This window comes from Arachis ipaensis, chromosome B5 (genome assembly GCF_059453495.1).
Source record: "Arachis ipaensis isolate K30076 ecotype BB chromosome B5, ASM5945349v1, whole genome shotgun sequence".
NCBI classification, from domain to species: domain Eukaryota; kingdom Viridiplantae; phylum Streptophyta; class Magnoliopsida; order Fabales; family Fabaceae; genus Arachis; species Arachis ipaensis.
The window spans coordinates 2,388,315-2,411,155 of record NC_142440.1 but is presented as its reverse complement, the minus strand read 5'-3'; the positions used below and the strand labels follow the sequence as shown (position 1 = coordinate 2,411,155).

General features: G+C 29.2%; 4 protein-coding genes across 4 annotated transcripts; 1 reads left to right on the top strand and 3 right to left on the bottom strand.

The window, feature by feature from the left end:
* Positions 1 to 244: 244 nt before the first annotated feature.
* Positions 245 to 5,422, top strand: LOC107642434 (protein NUCLEAR FUSION DEFECTIVE 4). Its single transcript, XM_016345787.3, has 3 exons — positions 245 to 675; positions 3,321 to 4,249; positions 4,710 to 5,422. The coding sequence occupies exons 1-3, from the start codon at positions 367 to 369 to the stop codon at positions 5,188 to 5,190; spliced, it is 1,719 nt and encodes a 572-aa protein (XP_016201273.1). The 5' UTR covers positions 245 to 366; the 3' UTR covers positions 5,191 to 5,422.
* A 240-nt stretch (positions 5,423 to 5,662) lies between these two features.
* LOC107642435 (UDP-Glycosyltransferase superfamily protein) lies at positions 5,663 to 7,515 on the bottom strand. Its single transcript, XM_016345788.3, has one exon. The coding sequence runs from the start codon at positions 7,367 to 7,369 to the stop codon at positions 5,909 to 5,911; it is 1,461 nt and encodes a 486-aa protein (XP_016201274.1). The 5' UTR covers positions 7,370 to 7,515; the 3' UTR covers positions 5,663 to 5,908.
* A 2,017-nt stretch (positions 7,516 to 9,532) lies between these two features.
* Positions 9,533 to 15,384, bottom strand: LOC107642433 (Protein kinase superfamily protein). The gene is made up of 5 exons (XM_016345786.3): positions 14,857 to 15,384; positions 11,044 to 11,179; positions 10,820 to 10,953; positions 10,604 to 10,727; positions 9,533 to 10,152 (listed from the first exon to the last, which is right to left on the bottom strand). The coding sequence occupies exons 1-5, from the start codon at positions 15,268 to 15,270 to the stop codon at positions 9,701 to 9,703; spliced, it is 1,260 nt and encodes a 419-aa protein (XP_016201272.1). The 5' UTR covers positions 15,271 to 15,384; the 3' UTR covers positions 9,533 to 9,700.
* A 6,613-nt stretch (positions 15,385 to 21,997) lies between these two features.
* Positions 21,998 to 22,505, bottom strand: LOC148563205 (uncharacterized). The gene has a single exon (XM_088488108.1). The coding sequence runs from the start codon at positions 22,408 to 22,410 to the stop codon at positions 22,120 to 22,122; it is 291 nt and encodes a 96-aa protein (XP_088344234.1). The 5' UTR covers positions 22,411 to 22,505; the 3' UTR covers positions 21,998 to 22,119.
* Between the last annotated feature and the right edge of the window lie 336 nt (positions 22,506 to 22,841).

Genomic DNA, 22,841 nt, shown 5'->3' with positions numbered 1-22,841 from the left:
AAAATTAATTGGAAAAAAACGATGAGGTATACATGATTTGGATGTCCCGTCATGCAATTATGTAATTAATCCTATTATGTGGGAATGGGTTGAGGAAAAAAGGGACAAAGGGGGGGTGGAAAATCAATATTTTTCAAAAAAGAACAAATTCTTAATTTTGTTGTTCAAAAATGATCAAATTCTTAATTTGTTTGTTAAAAAATGATCAAATATATGTGACTATGTGAGGGGAGAGTGGAGAGAGAAAAAGATAGCAGGGTGAAAAAGACGTGATTGAATTGCGGCAGCTGGGCCTTCAACCTTCACATATAAAAAGAAGCCACGTAGAGACTCTCCCATTCGTACATTAACAGAAAATAAAGATTCATGGCGGGGCAGTCGAGGAAATGGATGATAGTGGTGGCCACGATCTGGATTCAGGCCTTCACCGGAACCAACTTCGACTTCTCCGAGTACTCCAGCGCCATGAAATCCGCACTCAACATATCACAGGTGCAGCTCAACTACCTGGCAACCGCCAATGACATGGGCAAACTCTTTGGCTGGTCATCGGGGCTTGCTCTCATGTACCTTCCTCTCTCCCTCGTCATGTTCATCGCCGCCTTCATCGGCTTCGTCGGTTATGGCCTCCAGTGGCTTCTTCTCAACAATCTCATCGCTCTCCCTTATTTTCTGGTACATTTCTTATCAACAACTTCATCAGCTTTTTTACGCTCTCACAAGTAATTTTGTCCACACGAAATTCGCATTTAGGTTTTTTTTTCCTCCAAAATTAGTAGTGAGATTTGAGTTTGCGATCTTTAGGTGAGTATAAAGAGATTAGATTATATCATTTAAATTATAATTTGTTAGCAAAATTTGCATTTAGTTGTTGATATTTAAAAATTGATAAATAATTTAATAAAGGGTAAAATATATATATATTTTTTTTACTAAAGATAAGAGACTCGAACCCACAACTTCTTAATTAAGTATGGGGAGATTATGTTATTTGAGCTATATACCTTAAGTTTGACAAAAATTTTAAAAAGATCTTAAGTTTTATTTTGTTTCAATTTTGTCCCAAAAGTTTTGGATTTGCATCAAATATATCTCTACCGGCTAAAAGTAAGACCAATTTAACAATAATGCATGAAAATTATGCTTAATTTACTTGTGTCGATGGTTGTTCTTATGAAATTATTGTTGAATTGGTCTTAATTTTTTTGAAAAATTAGTACTTGATGCAAATCTAAAATTTTGGGATAAAATTAAAACAAAATACAACTTAGGAGTATTTTTAAAACTTTTGTCAAATTTCAAAGATAAAAAATATACTTTACCCTTTAATAAATTTAGTTAAATTATTATTCATGGATTCTTAATTATTAGCATTTGTCACAATATAGTATTTATAATTTTAATTTAATTTTTAAATTTTTTTTGTATTACAATTTTAAATAAATTTATAATTTAAATTTTATTATTTTTTTAATTTATTTTTTATTTTATATGAAATATTAATTTTTCTACTTTATTTGTGGATGTCTTTAGCAAACTAAAGGGTTTTTAATAGATTTTCTCAAAATTTTTATTAGTTATTATAAAATTTGATATTTAATTATGTAATATTTTTATGGGTTTAATTTTAATATACAGACTATTATTAATATAAAATATGATTATTTTTGTTAACCTGAGATTATATAATTTGATCTGTTAAAAAATACATTGAAATTAAATTTTATTTTTATTTATATATTTTTTATTTTACTAAAAAATTATACTTTACAGTATAAATAAAAATTAGGAGGGTTGGTAAAAGTAAAAGTAAAATTATTTTTATTTTATTTTTGAAAGAAGTAAAAGTGTTAGTTATTCACAATATTCTGAATTCAAATTTTGTCACAATGTTTTGGAGTAACTACATTCAATTTTCGCCTTCTGCACCTAAACTTCATTAATAAAAAAGTTGACCTTTTATTCTGAAATTTTCTTTTTCTACCAATCTTCCAATTCTTTTCTTCTCTCTTTTTTTGGGAGTCAGCCAATTTTCCATTTTTGCCACCATTTAATTTACATGCGTGTCATGTCAGATGTATATGGGCCAGTGTACCAATAATATCTGAAAATAAAATAATATGGGCCATGAGAGATTGAGAGGAAAAGGAAGTGTCCAACGTTCTTACGTATTCATTGTTGACCACACCCCCAAGAGATGGAAGTCTTTTTTCTTGCTAGTTTAATTTAAGTTTTTAACTATGACTTTCATTGTGAGGTGATTACTCTCTTAATTTCCTCTTATGATGTTATATCTTCTTATCTTGGGTTATGTGGTCTAGTTTTTGGTGTAAATCACTAAATCCCTTCCGAGTGTAACCAACCATTTCAACTGTCATACTCATTTTTGTACTTTCCGGTGGTTACACCGTTAGTTACACGTCTCAACTACCACTGATGCTTCCTGAACCGAGCTAAGGTGTCCCTTTCCTAGAACCTGCTAGATCACCACATCACCATATTTATTTAGAGAAGACTATTGAGTATTGACTATTCACATGACATAACGTTTTATTTGTTTACTATATGTGAGACACAAATATAAATATACAGTTTATTAGTTACTAACATACTAACAAGGAGACATAAATATATTTATCATTGAATTATAATAAAAATCTGTGCTTTTGTATTTCAATTTTCTGGCTAAAGACTAAATATATATATTTTTTGTGTATATATATAGCAACCAGCAAATAATGGACATATGATTATAGCAACCAGCAAGCACAATCTAAATGATAGCAACGTTGGCCTAAGCTAAAATATCATGTGTATTACCTCATTCGATTTAATAAGAAAACTCTAATTTAGATTTGGAGATAAAGTATATTTTGTTTTTAATATTTGTAAATTTTAAAAAATATATTTTTAATATTTTTAATATTTTTAATTTTATTCTAAATATTTTTTATTTGTGTCAAAACTATTTTTAATCGTTAACTCTATCTAAAATGTTGAAAATGTTAATAATAAAATTGAATAAATAAAAAACGTTAAAAGTAAAATTGAATGAGATTAAAGATATCTTTAAAAAAATTTGCAAATATTAGAAGAAAAAAAAGTATACTTTACCCTAAATTTGGCTATTATAGTATGTGATATTTGAACATAACACAACTCATGCCAATATGACTGTTAAGTTTAATTTGAGATTTCACTGTTATGATTATCTCTAAGATGCAAATATGCAATGCAATATTGATAAAGAATTGCTTATAGGTTTGCTTGAAGTAGTAAACTAGCTCCTAAGACTTAACTCTTGCTTTTGCATGTGGTAGGTGTTTTTCCTGAGCTTCTTAGGTGGGTGCAGCATATGCTGGTTCAACACAGTTTGCTTTGTCCTATGCATAAGGAACTTCCAAATCAACAGGCCCCTTGCACTTTCCTTAACTGTCAGCTACAATGGTGTGAGTGCAGCACTCTACACTCTTGCTGCAACCTCAATAAACCCTTCATCAGATTCAATATACCTTCTTCTCAATGCCATTGTTCCCCTCCTCATTTCCTTTGCAGCACTTGTCCCAATCCTTCGCCAACCCATTGTTGATCCTCTTCCCCCAGATGGGGTCAGAAGAAACTCAGTCATATTCTTCATACTCAACATCTTAGCAATCTTCACTGGCATCTACCTTCTCCTCTTTGGTTCATCAACTTCTGATGTAACCACTGCAAGGTTTTACCTTGGTGGAGCCCTTATACTTCTTGTATCTCCACTATGCATCCCCGGAATCATATATGCCAGAGACTGGTTTCGCCGTACCATTCATTCCACCATTAGAATTGATGGTTCTGGCTTCATTCTTGTCCATGTTAATGATCTTGAGCTCCATAAAGAACTCCTTGCTCGCCAAAACAGCACTCTCAGCAATGGAGATGGTTATACCTTGATGAATGAGAATGGATCCATGTATAGAACTCAAAGTGCTAAAAGTAGTGATGTGTGTTGTGAGCGAGTGTTTGGGCAGGATCAGTTGGCAATGCTGGGTGAAGAGCACCCAGCTGGAGTTCTTGTTAGAAGGTTGGATTTTTGGCTTTACTATGTTGCATACTTCTGTGGAGGTACAATTGGTCTTGTCTACAGCAACAATCTTGGACAGATAGCACAATCTTTAGGCATGAGCTCAACTACTTCAACACTTGTTACACTATACTCATCTTTCTCCTTTTTTGGCCGTTTGCTTTCAGCAGCACCAGACTATATTAGAAAGTAAGTACTTCCTCATCTTTTTATACTCTATACTATATCAGTGCTTTTGGGGACTAATGCAGGGGAAGGGAATTTGTTCTTGGAGCTATACTTTAGTCTCCAAAAAAGATTTGTTTTACTTAGTCTCTAAAGATTAGTCACATAAAACTTTAGTCTCTTAAGATAATTTTGTTTTAAAACAATCTCTGAACAATTATTATTTTATAATATTTTAGTTCTTAAAAAAATTAAATTTCTTGAGGACTAAAATATATGTACCATAATCTTCTAAGAACTAAAGTAGCTAAACTAAAATGTTTCAAGGATTAAACGGTAATTGATTAATAAGGACTAAAGTGTATATGTTTGAAGTCTATACTGTGGTGTATGAATTTTTCAGGAACCATTGCACTTGTGAGTCTTTCTTTTAAAACTGAATCTTGTAACATGTTATGATGGTACTATCGTTTACGTGTGGCAGTAAGTTCTACTTTGCAAGGACTGGATGGCTAACCATTGCACTTATGCCAACCCCAATCGCGTTCATCTTGCTTGCTTCATCAGACAGTGCTGCAGCACTTCATGCAGGCACTGCAATAATTGGCTTGAGCTCTGGATTCATATTTGCAGCCGCCGTGTCAGTTACATCAGAACTCTTTGGACCTAACAGTGTGAGCGTTAATCACAACATCCTCATAACAAACATCCCAATTGGGTCACTTCTCTATGGTTTTCTTGCTGCTCTGGTGTATGATTCCAATGCTTACTCAATACCAGGGAACTCATTGTCTGAAACATTGGTATGCATGGGAAGGAAATGCTATTTCTGGACATTTGTATTGTGGGGATGCTTATCTGTTGTGGGACTAGTTTCTAGTCTGCTCTTGTTCTTGAGAACCAAACATGCTTATGATCATTTTGAGAGACACCGAATTTCAACACAAACATCAATTGTTTCTTAACTCTTAGCATTTGTATTGAAATGATCACCATAGGATTGTATATAGCAATCATAGCAGAAACTTGACATATCTTATATAGGCTATGATATGAGATATTTAGATCTATTTACAAAGTCAGATGATAAGTAGAAACCAATTTTGTAATTTTTAGGGCCTATTGTTTCTTGGTAAGAGCAAAAAGACAAGCTTCATTGATTTTATGACTTTAACCAAGACCTTTTGGCTTTTACTATTTCAAGTCCTTTTGCTATTACCTCAAATTCTGGTTAATCACCTGTTGTTAGTTGCTAAGGTCGCAGCAGAAACCAGAATCATCATGACTGTCTTAGAATCCTTAGAAGCCTTATGAAGAAGTACCTCTGGCATGCGTCTTTCGCAGCAAAATGTGAAAAAAGAAAGAAAATAAAAGTTTCATTGAGTTTAATGTATCAGTGAAGGTGCCACTGTTAATGTGTATGAACTGCCAGTTCTCTTTTTGATTGCTGAAACTATTGTTGCTTCTTTTTTATTGGCTGCAAAATAATCATCATACAGAAGTTATGCATTCCAAGATGGAAGCCATAGTGTGATACAAGATGTTACAGTTATGAGAACTATATATGAATTGATACATTTTTGAATTTGTACTGTGATCATGTAATACTGAATGAAAGAAGCATTAAGAAAAAAAACAACAAAAGTAAACAAAAAAGAATAGTATCTATCAAATCTAAGTTGGTCAAGGATAGGAACAAAATGTATCCTTTTTAATGCATAGGAATAGCCTCTCATATGCTAATGCCATCTTTCTAGCTGTGAACATAGAATTTGCATATTCACGGCATGCCTTTCCCCTTCTTGCAAGCCTTTCTTTCCCTTCATTCACCACTGCCTCAAGTGCCTCTAATAGGGACTCAACATTGGGGGAAAACATAAAGCCAAATTCATCATCAACCACAATAGTACCTTTGATGCTTGGAAACCTTGATGCCAAAAGTGGCTTCCCACTCATCATTGCCTCCATTAGAGTAAGATCAAGCCCTTGGGGCCTTAATGTAGGATTAACAAATATGTCAATAGCATTGTAAAATGCTCTTAACATGGATGGATCCATAGATCCTAGAACAAGAACTTGCCTCCCTAAATCCTTGTAGCGATTCGCCCATGGTCCAGAGCCGGCGACTATCAAGTACACATTAGGGTGCTTACGAATTAGCCTTGAGTATGCTTCATAAAGCAGAGGATGGCCTTTGTCCTTAACCAATCTTCCAGCCACACCAAGAACCAAGCTCGCATTGTTTGGAATCCCAATTTGGGTTCTAAACTCTTTTCCCAGTTCCAAATCTTCTCTGAAATCATCCTCATCTACACCATTGACAATTACATGCACTCTTCTGCTTGGAATCTGGTAAACATCCCTTAGCATCTCGCCGCAACTATCACTAATAGCAACATGATGAGCATAGTTTCTGAAGAATCTTATCTCATTCAAAACCTTAGGAATAACCCCTTGAACACTGTAGTTGAAATCAGGGGACATAGGCTCATTATGCCTAAGAGCCAAATCTTGGAATATGCTTGATTGCAAGCTCTCCAATGCTATGCCATGCCAAGACACGGCAAGGTTCTGAAGGTTTCTTGCTATCCAATGAGGAAGCGCCACGCTTTCTGAGTGGACAACATCGAATGGTTCGCGCTGATTCTCTTCAAGAAACTGCTCCCATGCTTTGTTGTAGCGCCACCTGCCCGGCTCCCCTTCATGGCAATGAATGTGAGGTGAGGAAGGTGCATCTGCTTGGTGATTGTTATCATCAGATGTGACTGGAGTTCCTTCAGGAGAGGTGAACACATGAACTTGGTGGCCTCGGCGCGCTAGAGCTGTGTGAAGTGTGTGAGCATGGCGCTCCATGCCACCTGGGGTGGTGCTAATAGGCCATTTTCTAGAGAACACTGCAATCTTGAGAGATATAGGAGGTTGCTTGTGGTTCAAGAAATCCAGCTTGTTCCACGAAAACTCGGCCAAGCGAAGATCGCCGGACCAGGCCTTAGATTTAGAAAAGGTGGTGCATATGGAGGTGTTTGTTGGGGTGTGGAGGAGGAAAAGTGCTGGCAAAGTGAAGAGAACAACAAAGAAAAGGGTGATACAGAGGTTGAAGTTAAAAGGGGAATTGAGTTTTCTTTGTTTGTTGTTTAAGGCCATGTTTAAACACAAGATGGGTTCTGATGAGATGTTTTGTTAGGAACTTGAATGTTTTGTGAAGTGATGAAGAATCTATGGAGATTGGAAAGTATAGCTAGGAAGGTAAGGGTGCACTGAAACGTGTATTGGGTAGGAATTTTCTTCTTTTCAGTGCGTTTCTCACGCCCCTTTGATGGGAAAGAAAAAGTGGAGTCATGTGCCATAGCTTTCGTAAGGTTTTGAGTTTGATATTGTTTCTATTATTTATCATGCCATTATGGACTATTATTTTAATGTCCTGAATTCATGCCTAACTTGTCTTTTTTCATGCTATACACAAACTTTTTAACTTCTTCTTCTTCTTCATCTAGAGTCAAAAGTGGCTAGCCTAAGTTATTTGCTACATAAGCATATTAGCATTGAAATATGGGATCACAAGTATTCTGCTCTTCTATAAAATTTCAGTGTATATATATATATTTTTTTTAGCAAAGATAGGAGACTCGAACACGCAACCTCTTAATTGAGTATGGGGAGACTATATTTGAGCTATAACTCATTGACAAATTTCAGTGTATATTATTGGTATTGTTATGGTGTATATGGATGAAAATTTGTCATTTTTATTTTAAAATTAAAAAATAAACCCTAAATCATTAATTATACATCTCGAAAGTATATATATCCTTTCTACAAAGAAGGATGAATTTAACTTTGATACTATAAGTTTCCAATGCATCTATGTCACATAAAAATATCTATTTTTATATTTATTATTGAATAATTATCTAAAAAAACTGATATTAATAGATAATTATATTAAATATTATATTTTAGGGCTGTTATTTATTATATTCACTAATATAAAAACTATATGAAAAAGGTAAGATAAGGAATTTTTCCCCCTAACATGGCCCAAATTTAATATCCAGCTACTTTGTTACATTAAAATTTAATAAACCACCTTTTTTATTATAATAGAAGTCAACGGTTTGACTCGGAGAACGGGTATTGCAATTTGCGTACATGGTTTGAAAGCCTAAAGATTTGGTATCTCACCACTTTTGGAGTATATATAAACCATAGTCAAAACCATATGACATTGTATAAAACTGAGTACATAGCGTTTGCATGAGAATACAATTGCTCTTATAATTTGCCAATCACATGGAAAAGGATTAAACTTGAAGCAATGAGCGTCACCATACTAAAGTTAACTAAAATTAATTATTAATATCAAATATATATTAAAATATAAAATATACATTAAAAATAAATTAAATTATATATATTTTATATTAAAATAATAATAATTAATTTTTATGTATATTTAACATTTTGTTTTTCAAAATGTATCTATATTCTATTTTATTGTATAATTACTTTAAATTTAAATGGTCATTTTTGTTATGATTATATTATGTATACACTAAAATTAGTCATAAAAATTAGTTACCAGTATAAAATATATATTAAAATATAAATATAAATTAAGTCACATATGTATTTATACAAAAATATATTAGTGGCTAATTTTAGTAACTGATTTTAGTGTATGATAATATTTTTGTTTTCGTTATTAGCCTGATCTACATAAGATTGAAACTAAATAAAACCATAATACTTGATAATTATAAAAAAATACTTAAGTAAAAATATTATATTCTAGTAAATAAATGTGATTTTTAAATTAATAATAAATGCTCGATCGAATAATAAAAAGAAGAAGTATAGGGAGTCAATACATGTTCCTTACAATACATACAATAAAGGTTAATTTTAAATTAAAATTAAAGTATCGGATGTTTATTTAAAAGTGATTCAGTAGGATATTATCCCTAGTATCCGGATGGTTATTTTGGATAATATGGATGTATTGAGGTTATTCTAGATAATATGGATGTATTGTGTTTGATAAATTAGTAGTATTTTACCCTAGATATTCGAACCTGTATGACAACGGATGGTTACTTCTTCTTATTGGGTCAAAGAATTAATCCATTATACACATTGTATACTTATTTCATTAGCTCCCTAGTGGATTCTAATAAGAAAGAGGCATAAACTATACATGCAAATTTTTAATACAATATATATATATTTTGCTCTTGATATACAAAAAAATAATGTATATAACATAACTAATTTAATACATAAACCAAGGAAAAATATTTTTTATAAAGCAAGATTTATTATACACTCAATAGTTTATCTATATTGCATACACATATTTTATACATTTACATAAGTATATATAGGGTGGCCAACAATCATAATGTAGCCATACCACATGTGGTACCTTACACTTTACCTTAAAAACCACTTTTCTAATTGTAATTGATAGTGTACAAATCAAGTCTTTTTGGTTGGGACTATAGGAGAGGGTTTCTTTTGGTTAGCACCACCTCTGCCCTTCACATTCTTGGAAGCTCCATTATTACTATTTCTAGTGGACTTACTCGCCGCCGGCCAGTGTCCGCTAGTAACCGCCATGTCCTTGAACTGTTGTAGGCCCTCAAGAGTGTCAACAACTGTTGCCATTCTTGGCCTGTCTTTAGGATTCATGCTTACACAATGCAATGCCAAAACAGCCATTTCCTTTGCACCCTTCACAGAGTATTGCCCTAAAAGCCTTGGATCCATTATGTACCTCAACCTTCTACTGCTCCTTAAGTACGGCTTTGACCAATCCACAAGGTTTTGCTCTGTCTTTGGTCTTGTCTTCTCCATTGCTCTCCTTCCTGTAAGGAGTTCTAGCAAGACTACTCCGAAACTGTACACATCACTTTTTGTGGTCAAATGCCCTGCAAGAATTAAGATATTTTATTTTTTATAGATTTTTTCGTGTGAAAATTTTATATAAGAGAAAAGGATAAATAGGTCCTAACCTTTTGTTTCGCGGACATTTTCGTCCTTGACTATTGAAAAATACTTTTAAGTCTCTCACTTTCACAAAATTTGGACGGATCAGTTCCTGACGGAGACATTTGGAAGGAGGGACTGATCTGTCCAAATTTTGTGAAGATCAGGACTTAAAAGTATTTTTCAATGGTTAGGAACAAAAATGTCTGCAGCATAAAAGGTCAGGGACCTATTTATCCTTTTCTCTTTATATAATATATAACAACAGCAACAAAGTTTTATCCTACTAGGTGAGTCAACTATATGAATCAAATCATATTATTAAACTCTATCATGTGTCATTTGACGCATAATTTTGTATTGATGACAAAGAAAGGACAATTAGGTAATTACCTGTTGAGATGTATTCCGGGGCAGCATATCCATAGGTACCCATAACTCTGGTGGAAACATGAGTGTTTGATCCCTCTGGTCCCATTTTGGCTAATCCAAAGTCTGAGAGTTTTGCTGTGAAATCCTAATATGATTCATAATAAATAATACTTTAGAACTCAATGAAAATAGTAATGAAATAATTAAGAAGACATAATGAATGAGTTAAATACGCACGGAATCAAGCAAGACATTGGAAGTCTTAAAATCCCTGTAAATGACAGGTTTGTCAGCTCCATGCAAGAAAGAAAGACCTTTAGCAGCACCTATGGCAATTTTTAATCTTGTTCCCCATGGAAGTGATGTTAGCCCTGAATGAAATCACATTATATAAGTATAAGTAGGTTCTAAATATGAGAAATTCTTATATATAATGTGATGCATATATATTATATATATACTTCTGAACAAGTGATTCTCCAAGCTTCCACGTGGCATGAATTCGTAGACGAGTAAGCGGTCTTCATCCTCGCAACAGTAACCAATCAACTTAACCAAATTGGGGTGCCTTAGCTGCCCAAGGAATATCACTTCTGCCTGCAAACCCAATGTTAACACATTCACAATTACATTTTTTATTAACACTCATTGGATAAAGAAGGATTATGCTACGTGTACACCAAAATTAATCATTAAAATCAGTTACCAGTATAAAATATATATTAAAATATAAATACATATTAAAAATAAATTAAACTACACATATATTTATATATAAACATATTAATAGCTGATTTTAATAACTAAAAACAAATAATATTTTCTGATAAAGAATGAGAACTTTGACTTTGACCAAAAAATATGAAGTAATTTTCTATTGCATGTATCATAAATATTTTGTATCAAAATAAGTTATGAACCTCCTCAATTATTTAGGCAAATTGTTAATCACAAATTTTCCAATACGTATGACATTTTTTATTGATTGTATAAATTAATATTTGTCTTAAGTAGATCATTGGATCTCTTACATTCAAATGGAAAATAGATAGACATTTGATATTAATATTTAAGAAAAAAAAAAACTATACAAAGTGTAACTTCTTATTGATTTATTTTTTCGTTCATTATATGATCAGTAGTTGTGTTATTTATATTGATTTTTGTGTATACCTTCTATCAGTGACCGAACCAAAAATTATATAAGGGAGTCCAAAAATTAAATATAAAATAAACTAAAATATAATATAATAAAAACTAACAAAAATAATTTTAAAAAATTTAGATATTTTTAAAATATTAGTATTTTAGTTATTTTAACTGTTGATTTCAATTATAAAAAAATATATAATTAAAATTAATAGTTAAAATTACTGATTTAAAAATATTTAAAAAGTTTCCTACAATTTATAATATATATGTCAAATTAATAATTACATTATATAAAAGTTAACATTCACAACATATACCTTAAAATTTTAATATTTTTAGATCTCTTTAAAGTAAATTTTGAAACAATTGTCTTTTCAATATACATAATCATATAATTTGATAAAAAAAAATTATCTTTCATCTCATTTTCAAATCTTATTTTAACAATATTTATAGTTTAAAAAGTTCATTCAATTATTATTATTGTTACAAAAAATTAAAAATTTTAAATCTTTCTTTACGAAAAGTACATGGTAAAACATGAAAGAAATTTTATTCAAATATTATAATTTTATTTTATTTAGATCAAGTTAATTTTTAAATGAGATAGCTTATTATTTTTATGTTAACCTATATTTATTATAAATTTATCACATATTTATATATAATATATTTATACTCCTTTTTATTATTATTATTATTATTATTATTATTATTATTATTATTATTATTATTATTATTATTATTATTAACACTACTTTCTATTGATATATTGTAATACACATTATACATATTGAATTGTTTATATGTAACTTTTTATTTCTAATATATTAACATATAATGAATTAATAATATAATATTACATATACTAATAGTACTGCTAAATTTTTTGAAAAAAATTGGAGAGGCCATGGCCAAAGACTTCCTTGAATCTGCCACTGCCTTCTATTTTAAGATATAAAAGTAAAAATTTAGTTAAAGAGTGTCTTAAAAGACATTAGTTAAAAGAATAAAAGTGGAAGATTTTGGTTTTTAAATGATTTAATGTAGAAAAATTAAAAGAATTACATTTAACTTATTTTTCTATATAAATTTTAAATTATAATATTTTTAATCCTAAAATTAAATATAATGAAAAGATTTAAAAACATATACTTTAAGATATATTAAAAAATAGCAAGATGTCATTTTTTATTATTAAACATCTTTTAACTTTTTATACATGGACCAACACATGTGTCTTTTTTATATATGAAAGTGTGCCAATATTATTAAAGTCTCATAAGATACTCAATTCCTTGACTTTTTTTTTTCTCTAAGACAATGCCAATTGCCGGAGGATGATTGGGGCTGGGGGCTCTAATTAGGCACTGAATGTGAATGTACATGTGAAGACTCATCTCTTCCTTTCAACATCTTGAATTCTTGATCATCATAGTATTATAAAATTGTGATTTGTGAATGTACAACCCTAACTACTACATACAGGGAAAAACAATGGTGAAGACTTCACAATTATATATGACAAAAGTAATGTGAGTTTGACTAATGAATTCAAAACCTACTTCGGTACCGATGAACTCGCTAGTGGTGGATGCCTTTTCTAATCAAGAAGAATGGTACGGCGATTAAAATTTATTATTTTTTTTTGTCATCAGTTAGAATAGTTATTAATGTTTAAAATTAAAATATATGATAAAATATATGGTTAGATTACTAAATTAAATTAAAAAAATGAGTTAATTACTAAATAATAATAAAAAATAATAAATTCTAATTGTTTTTTAGTTGTTTACTGTATCTTTCAATCCGATAAACTAAAGAGTCGTAGATCTGAGCTACAGATTGAACTGACCACTCGATGAACCCAAATTTGTTATATTAAGTTACTAACTCATCACCGAATGTATTACATATATAATTCATTTTTTCCATGTTCATTTATTTGACCTGTATTTATTGATAAATTAATTTTTATGTATTAATCATAGAAACATATTTTACACTAGTGACTAGCCGTTAATAAAAAATTATTTTTTAAAAAATAGAAAAACAATGGTGTGTACGTAGTTATTTACAATAATACCTATAGCCAGTCATCTATATTAATTTACATAAAAAAATGTTACGAGATTAACATTTTAGGTGGAAAAAAAAAAGCGAATTACCTAATCTTAGCTGCTCAAATGGCAAAACAAATATTTTGTATCTGACACTTTTCTTCAATTTTATTGGCTACTATTAATTCCTTCAACCTTATACCAAGCATTAGAAAATGAGTGATATAATAACTATGTTGTCTAGTCCAATTTATAATTTTCATCAAAATTCTAAATTTTGTTCTTATAATTAAAACTACAACTATATAAATATCAAGGTGTTAAAAAAAAGGAGCATATGCCATATATATATACTTAATTATTACTACTAATCAAAGAATTAAATTTTTAGTTTTTAGTGAATTTTTTATTTAAATAATATTTTTAAATTAATTTAAATATTATTTTTATAAAAAATTATTTATTTTGTAGTTTCTTTCTCTTCTATACACTGAATTATAATGCACGGACACTGACACGAACACAGGACAATACGACACGAGACAACACGACACGAGACACACGGACACACGAATTTTAAAATCTTATAAGATACGGGAGCACGGCATATATATAGAATATAAAGTATTTTTTAGATAAATTACAATGAACTTTTGATATTTTATTGCTGTTAAAATATAAAATAAATTTTTAACTGTTTTTAATGTCTATTTTAACTATATAAAAGTATCTACAATATTTTTTGTTTTAATAAATAATAATATATATTATTTCTAAACACATTTCAACGATATATGTTAAGAATAAGGTTGGATACGCACACAGTTATGGTATTTAGGTGTGTCCAAATATGTTCGAAGAAAATTTTTTTATTTTTTATTAAGATACGGTTGGACACGGCAGACATGCGTGTCGGACGAGTGTGACGAGTGTCGTGTCCAAAATGTGTTCGAACACGGCAACTCAACAAAGTGTCGTACTTTGTAGACACTGAATAATGAATAATTTTAAAAAAATACCTAATTTGCACTGCTAATAAAAAATAATCTAGGTAACACTTACAAGCCATTCACGGTGTCCTTGTAATCCTTCAATGTCAAGAAGCTTAACAGCAACAGGTTGAGCCTTCAAACCCTGCCTCAAATTATCATCAACATACCCTTTATGCACGGTTCCGAATCCACCCTCACCAAGCAAGAAATTGCTCGAGAAATTTTGAGTTATGGCGCGCAATTCACTCAGCTCAAAATCATACAAATCCGGACCAAACGACAGCGAAAGCTCCTCATTGATCCTTATGGACGATGAACGGCTAAGCTCCGAGAATGATAACCTCCTAAAAGACGGTAACGGCGCCACGTCCTTCGATAAATCGGAGCGTGACGGCTTGCATTTGCTGAACCCTGTGAATATGGTTTGGTCCTCTGTTGAGCAACAATTTGTTGTGAATGGCCTCCATGATGATGGTTGCTTCATGTTTTTTGAAAATGTGTTATGTGTGAGGTGCTACCATAGATCATATAATATAAGATTGCATAAGGTTTCATTTTCATTTTCATTTTCATGTGTGATGGAGACATACCAAAAGTGGAGGTGGCATGAGATTCTTTCTTCAACTGCTCTAACCACTCCTAGTCATGTATATTGTCTTCTTTATTTTAAAGATTTATTAAATCCTACGTTAATTATTAACTGTTAATTAATAAAAGGTGAAAATTTAGGTACAGTTGACTTGACGTGAAGTTGAAGTTAAAAACTGAAAGTTATATGAAAATTTAGTCAATTCAGTCAAATCATGTAACGACTTTCAACTATTAATTTCATGTGAAGTCCTGCGTACATAATTATATATTTGGTATTTTATTAATTTTTTGTGTTATTATTTTGATTATATTATTTTGACATATTTAATTATTTTCGTGACTAATTATTTAAGTAAAAAAATTATGTAAATACATAATGATAAATATAGTGGCTAATTTTTTATACCCTCAATATTTTGTTTTAAATAATACTACTTAACAATATACATTGTATATAATTGAATTTCATAATTTCTCATGCATTTTTCTGAATTTGTATGGACTAATAGTGCATGTATGTAAAACTATTTTACATTATTGGTGCATAAAAAATACTTTCTTATTTTAACACTTTAATCACATACTATATATTTTTGGTTCTTGATTAAAATAGTGCCTTCATGCGGAAGAGAAGATTAGAAGAACACACTATATTTATATTTTACTTTAAGTGTTGACCGTCCGATCCATTGCAAGTGGAGAGAGTAATTAAACATAAACAAATTCTATGATGCCTAATATATAAATGCTTAATTTATCTAAAAATTCAGAGGAGCAAAGGTGAATCCTACTTTTATTTTTGTATCAAATAGTTAAAAAAATTAGGTATCATATAATACATCTTAAACATATATAAGAGAATTATCTAGAAAATGAATGTACTATATATTTGATATAGTTTCCATTTCTAATTTGTATGATTAATTATTTGTACTTTAATAAAAATTAAATAAAATTTTTTGTTCTTATAAAATATTTGTTTTTTAGTTTTATTTTCTATAAAAAATTTTTAAAGCCAACGAGCTATACTTCAAATTGTATAATATTTCCATACTCATCTAAATATCGCGAGTTCGAATCTCATTCTTAACTTTAGAAAAAAAAATTTCTTAAAAAATTTTAGTTCAATACAATTTAAGGAAATGAGCATTCTAGAAATAACATTACAAAATTATGTATATAAACAAACTTTGATGAGAAGCTATCTACTAGTTCCAATTGCTTGGAAGATAATTACAATATTGTCTAGATATATAGTAGTATATCTTATTTATGCCAGCTCGCCTAATATAATGATACGATTAATTAATTTAAATTTTTAAACTCTTAGCTTTGTGGTTGTTTAGAAGTTAGAACCTTATTATCTGATCCATGATACGAATGTTGCCAATTATATATATTTATTTTAAACTTAACTTCCACTCATATTGTATAATTGATTACATATATGCCAATAAGAAAACTTAATTAATCTTATCTCTCTCACATTTCACAATGAATATTAAGTATAAAAAGAAAAAATTGTCTGCTAATATATACTTTAATTCAGTACCTAATTAAGTACCGTATAAGCCACAGGTTGTGACGAAGGGAATGAGTGCATCAATTTCTGTCTCTATTCAGAAATACAAATACTGACGAGTAACAAATGGTCCCAACCAAAAGAGGAGCAGTTACAAACTTGGAGTGCTTCATCAGGTTATATTTGTAATTGCCTTAACTTTGTGAAAATTATAATTAAGTTAAAAAGAATAAATATTAGAAATCAAATTTTAATTAATTAATATTAATTATTTTTTATTATAAAATTATTTTTTATTCTTATATTTTTGGAGATTCAGAGTCTAGAGTTAAGTTTTAGATTTTAGGGATTAAAATTTAAAATAAAAATAATTTTGAAAAGTTGAGTAATATTAAATAAAAAAATTAACGTTGAACTCTAAATTAAATAATTTTGAAAAGTTTGTATTCGTGATTGTCCAAAAGCTCAGCTTGTATGGTATAGGTTGGATATTTCTTGTCATCCTTTGTATTTGAAGAACTTCTTGTATCATAGCAGAGAGCATCCGTTCAAGTTCTTTTCCGGACTTTGGTGGATATGGCGGGTAAGGAATAATGACATCTTTAATCCTTATGAAACTTGCCTCCGAAAAAAGTGATTTATCTGGTATTAACTTCAGAAAAGGAGTTTAGGAATATTTTTGAATTACAACGTATGTCCCTTCCTTCTACTCTAAATGGTTTTTAGAATCCCCCATCCATAGGTACTTTCAAGATTAATTGTGATGTTAGTTATCTTGGTTCGGGTGATAGTGTTAGTTTTACTTGTGTTATTAGAGATTGTAATGGGAGTTGGCAAAGGGGGTGTTGGGAGAGTAATAGTATTCTTCAAGGGAAATTGTTTGCTATTTAGAGAGGATATCTCTTAGATTGGGATGTGGGTCAACGAGATATTATTTGTGAGACGGATTGTGTGGAAGCTTTTAATCTTATTACTAATCACCAAGATGGTTTTGGGTTTATTTATCCACTAGTGCTCAAAATAAGAGATATCATACATTGAAATTGGCGTGTTGACTTTCGTTTGATTATGAGAGATGCAAACACAGTGGCAAATACTATGGCAAAGATGGCGATGAAGTTACAACTTTCTCATATGGAGCTTCCTTTACCTTGGGAGAAGTTTAAGAGTAGTCTTAAACAGATCTGTCCCTCTATTTAAACAAATCCTTTATTTTGTTTATTTTGTTTGTTTTATTTTTCTTTATTTAATTTATTTCGGTCAAAAAAATTCTTTACCAAAAGTAGTTTACAGACAGAGAGCAAGTTAAAATGAGTTTGATCATTAGGAATTTAAATTAAACATGGTTAACTCGTTAGAATTATTTTACTGAGCTTTTATTGATTGTTGGCTTTTTTTTTTTTAAATGAAAATAATTGAATGTTTAAGTCTGAAATTTTCATTAAGTCTATAAAGTAATTGAACGATTCATTTTTGGTTTTTGATGTCATATGTATTATTGGGCCTTGAAGACTAATAATTCGTGCACATAACAAGATAAAATAAAATAATAATAATATAGAACTCTTTGTAATCTACGTTTTTAATAGTTAAGACTTGATTTGGTTATTATATATACATATACACTTTTATTTAATTTTTTTACTTATAACAGATTCATCACGTGTCATTTCTAAAGAGATTAGATAAAATATATGTTCTTCAATACTAAACTCTCTAAAAATATTATCTTCCAACACTTAGCTCATGCGATAATAATGAACTCTAAAAAGGTATATATATATATATATATATATATTATTTGTTATTCTAACTCTTGATATAAATTGAACAAAATCTAACATAATTGCTCCATCTTTTTTATTTTATTCTCGATTTAATAGAGTTATTTTACTGAAGCGCCAAAATGTAACACAATTAACGAAGAACAAAGTGCTAGAAGTAAGAAAGAAGTGTAAGCAACAAATGTGTAAATTAAACTACTTTTCTGGCTCCAATTTCAACTACAAAATAGAAAGCATCCATCAATTTGCTTAGAAAATGCTGATCATGTGACCATATCATTTTTGTTAGTCAACCCTAGTGTAATGTTGTTCATTCGACCTTTGACTAATTTTCTTCCAAAATCTCAACCATGTGATCTTTGACGACATTTAATTTCTGCTTTTGTGAAAAGAGCTAGCACTATATCATCAAATAGAAATTTAATTACTTTCATGTAAAATCTTCAACATCAAAAGTCAAAACCAAAATACTCTGGACCAATAGTATATATAGGACAAAAAATGTATGTAAATAATTTATCTTAAATCAAGCCTACTACGTATATATAAAAGGGGAGTAGTGGTGGGTTTGTTAGTATTACTTATCATCCTTCTTATAATAAAATTTGGTAATAAACTAGAACCATTTGCTTTTGCTTGTAAATGCAGTACTGTTGTATTAAATTAGGTAATTAAAGTTCTTTTTATATTTAGATTTGAATTAATATTAATCCAACTCTTTACTCTTTTTTTTTAATTAAAAGTATTAGTTTCTTAGTATTCTCCTAATTATCTACTTAATTACTCGTACTTTTTAGCAACTATATGTTTTTCTCTTATTTTAATTGAAACACAACCATTATTTACATTTTTCATCTATAAACATATTTAGATTAATTTATATTTTTAGCATATATGCTCTGCTATGCAATGAATGCATAATTAGTAAATCACTTGATTAAGAATTTATGCAACAAAAAAATTACCCTACGTAAATAGGTGCATTAGAATAATACCAACGTTGTTATATATATAAAAATATATTTTTTTTCTGAAAAACTCTTTTGGATAAGTAATTTTTAATATTTTTTGTTATTATTTAATTAGTATAAATATTAAATTATATTTAACAAATAAATTTTACTGATTAATGTGTGTCAATTCTAAAAAAATGTGAATGCAAATTGTATTAATTTATTTATGTAAAATTCTGATAAATATATGTATAAATTATATGTTTTTTGTGTGTAAAATTTTTGTAGATATAGGTGCAAATTATTGCTGGTCAAGTGCTAGTAAAATATAATAATATTTGTTGTTCATATAATATTTTTTTTTTTTTTACAGTATCTCCTATTCTGACAAGCTAAATACTAATCTATCGTAAATTAAAGTTTTATTTAAAAATTTGTCATTAGCCAATAAATTATTAGCGAATTCTAACTTCAAACACCTGTTTAAGGTGCATTATAGATATATGACTCCGCTTATAATAGGTTTACTTTAAGAGATATTTTTTGTTTTTAATTATTTATTTAGTTAGGTGGGAATGATATAATAAAACTCGAGCTACACTTTTATTTTTTAACATAAAAAATATTCTATAACAAATCATCATTTATTCCAAAATGAATAGTTAGAATTTAGAAATAAAGAAATTAATTATTGTATCTGATAATAATAAATATTCTGAGTAAGAAAATGCTCAAACTCACCCACTCAAATAGTCAAACTACTACCACCTGAACTCAATTTTATCTTTTTTATTGTGGTTGAATTTCTGGATTTTTATTTGTGTTGAAGTAGTTGATTGTTTATCTCATAATAACTTTTAGTTTTCTTTCTATAATTCTAAGATTTTCACAGGATTTATCCTTCTTCTCTATCAATAAATACATTAATTAATAATTAAAAGCAAGGCATGTTAAAAGAGTTTCAGTTCTTTCATTTTTTTTCCGAAAGAAGTTGCTGTAATCCTTCTCATTGTACAATCTTTTTCTAATTTCTTAATCCACTGTGATTTTGTGTCAAGCAAAGAAGTGTTGAAAGAGATTAAAACTTGAATAGACTTTATAACAATCAAATTAACTAGCTGTTTATTACACACAGCTACACACATGAGACAATTATGTTATATACTTATATGTATATTAAAATCAGATATAAAAAATTAGTTATTAATATAAAATATATGTTAAATTTTAAATACATATTGAAAATAGAATTGCTACTTACTCTCTAAGTTATATTTCCTAATGTAGCCTTATACTCAATACGAAAAATGTATATTTTTGCTTATTTTACTAAGAATTGAACTAAATATTGAAGGTTTTTTTTATGAATACACTAAACTGTTAATTAATGAAAATTAATATGTCTAACAAATAAAAAACCAATACTGATTTAGTGATTAAAATTAAAAAATTTTATGAGTAAATGGTTAAATTTATTTCTAAAAAATTATTTATTCTTTAAATTGATATTTAAAAAAAATTTTTAAATTAAATTCATCCTACACAGATTTTAATTTAGTCATATTAATTCTTTCATTATTTTCGTTGTTGATAGCGACAAAATTTGCTGACTTGACATGTTAAGTGATATTATAGTACATATCTAACAATTTTAATTGATTGTTGATAAGTTTATGAAATTAAATCAAATTAATTTCAAATTGAAAGATTTTCACGTCAGACACAATCGATAATAAAAAGACTAATGTGATTAATTTATAATTTAAAAAAAAAACTAATTTAAGAAATCAGTAATCTTTTATAGAACACTACTATACATATTAAAGTTGTATAGAAAGTATAATTTTTTTTTTTAATTTTTTTTATTATTTTATTATTATTTAAAATGTAGATCCTAACTTTCTCAATTTTTTTTATCTCATAAAAAAAATTATAAATTTACATCTTTACCATATAATTTACCATCTTTTATATATGAATTTGACCATTTATTATTTTTTGATGTTGATATATATATATATATATATATATATATATATATTTTTTTTTTTTTTTTCTCTTCCATGTACATGTCATAGGTGAGTCATTTATTGGTGAAGGCGAAGAAGAGCACATTTGGTGATGGAAAAAGAGGAATTTTATGTGAAGAAACGGAATGGAGCAAAAGTCCAACACAACTTCCTCTGTGGACATGGTCAACTAAAATATCTTTCTTCCTTTCTACCACAATTTCATCCTACTTAACGTGAATCCAAAGCTATCCAAATTTGTTTCAATGATTCTAGCTAGATTGCTAATTACATTCTTAACCTCATTTTATCTTTAATCAAATAATATATCAAAATTTTCTAAGAGATGCTTCTACACAGCATTAATTATTTCTGAATTTCATAGATACACACACAACTCTACAAAAGATGAAGAAAAGGGCAGAAAATCAATGAAGTAAATTAAATTACAATTTGTATTCCTTAATTAATTAATTAATTAATTTGAGCAGATTGATGCTTCACCCAAAGAACAACTCTGTCTGCTTCCATGCTAACCTTCTCTTCATCTTGCAACGCTTTCTTGAGCCTCTTTTCTTGCTCTTTCACAGAGAAGGTGCTCATGTCAGACAGCATTCCATCCTTCTCTCCCCACAATTTCACCTGCTCTGAACTCGACTCAACTCCACCATTTTTTTCATTCTTCCTAGCGCTGCTCTTCTTGCCGGTGACGGAGAAGCAAAAGCAACAACCTGATCCTCCTGCTGAGTATTCTGCCTCCATCATGCATGCAAACAAATTTTATTTCCTCTCATCTAAGTGCGAAAATCAATCACACAATGTATATGGAGCTGTTGAGATGAGGTCTTTATAATAATGTATTGGATCATGATATAATAATATAATATATTGCCATTTTCCATTTCCTTTTAGAAACAAATAATTTAGATTTTTTTTAAAGTTAGGATTTAATTTAGTCTCCTAGTTTTTCACCTCATGGTCAATATAGTCATAAATTTTAATCATATTCAGTTTTAATCATAGCATTACCAATTTAGTTAACAGAATATTCATGTTTATATGTCTAGTAATTAAATTTTTTTTTTTTTACCAAAGATAAGAGACTCGAACCCGCAACCTCTTAATTGAGTATCGGGAGACTATGCTATTTGAATTATTACTCATTGACTGTCTAGTAATTAAATTGCCAATTAACT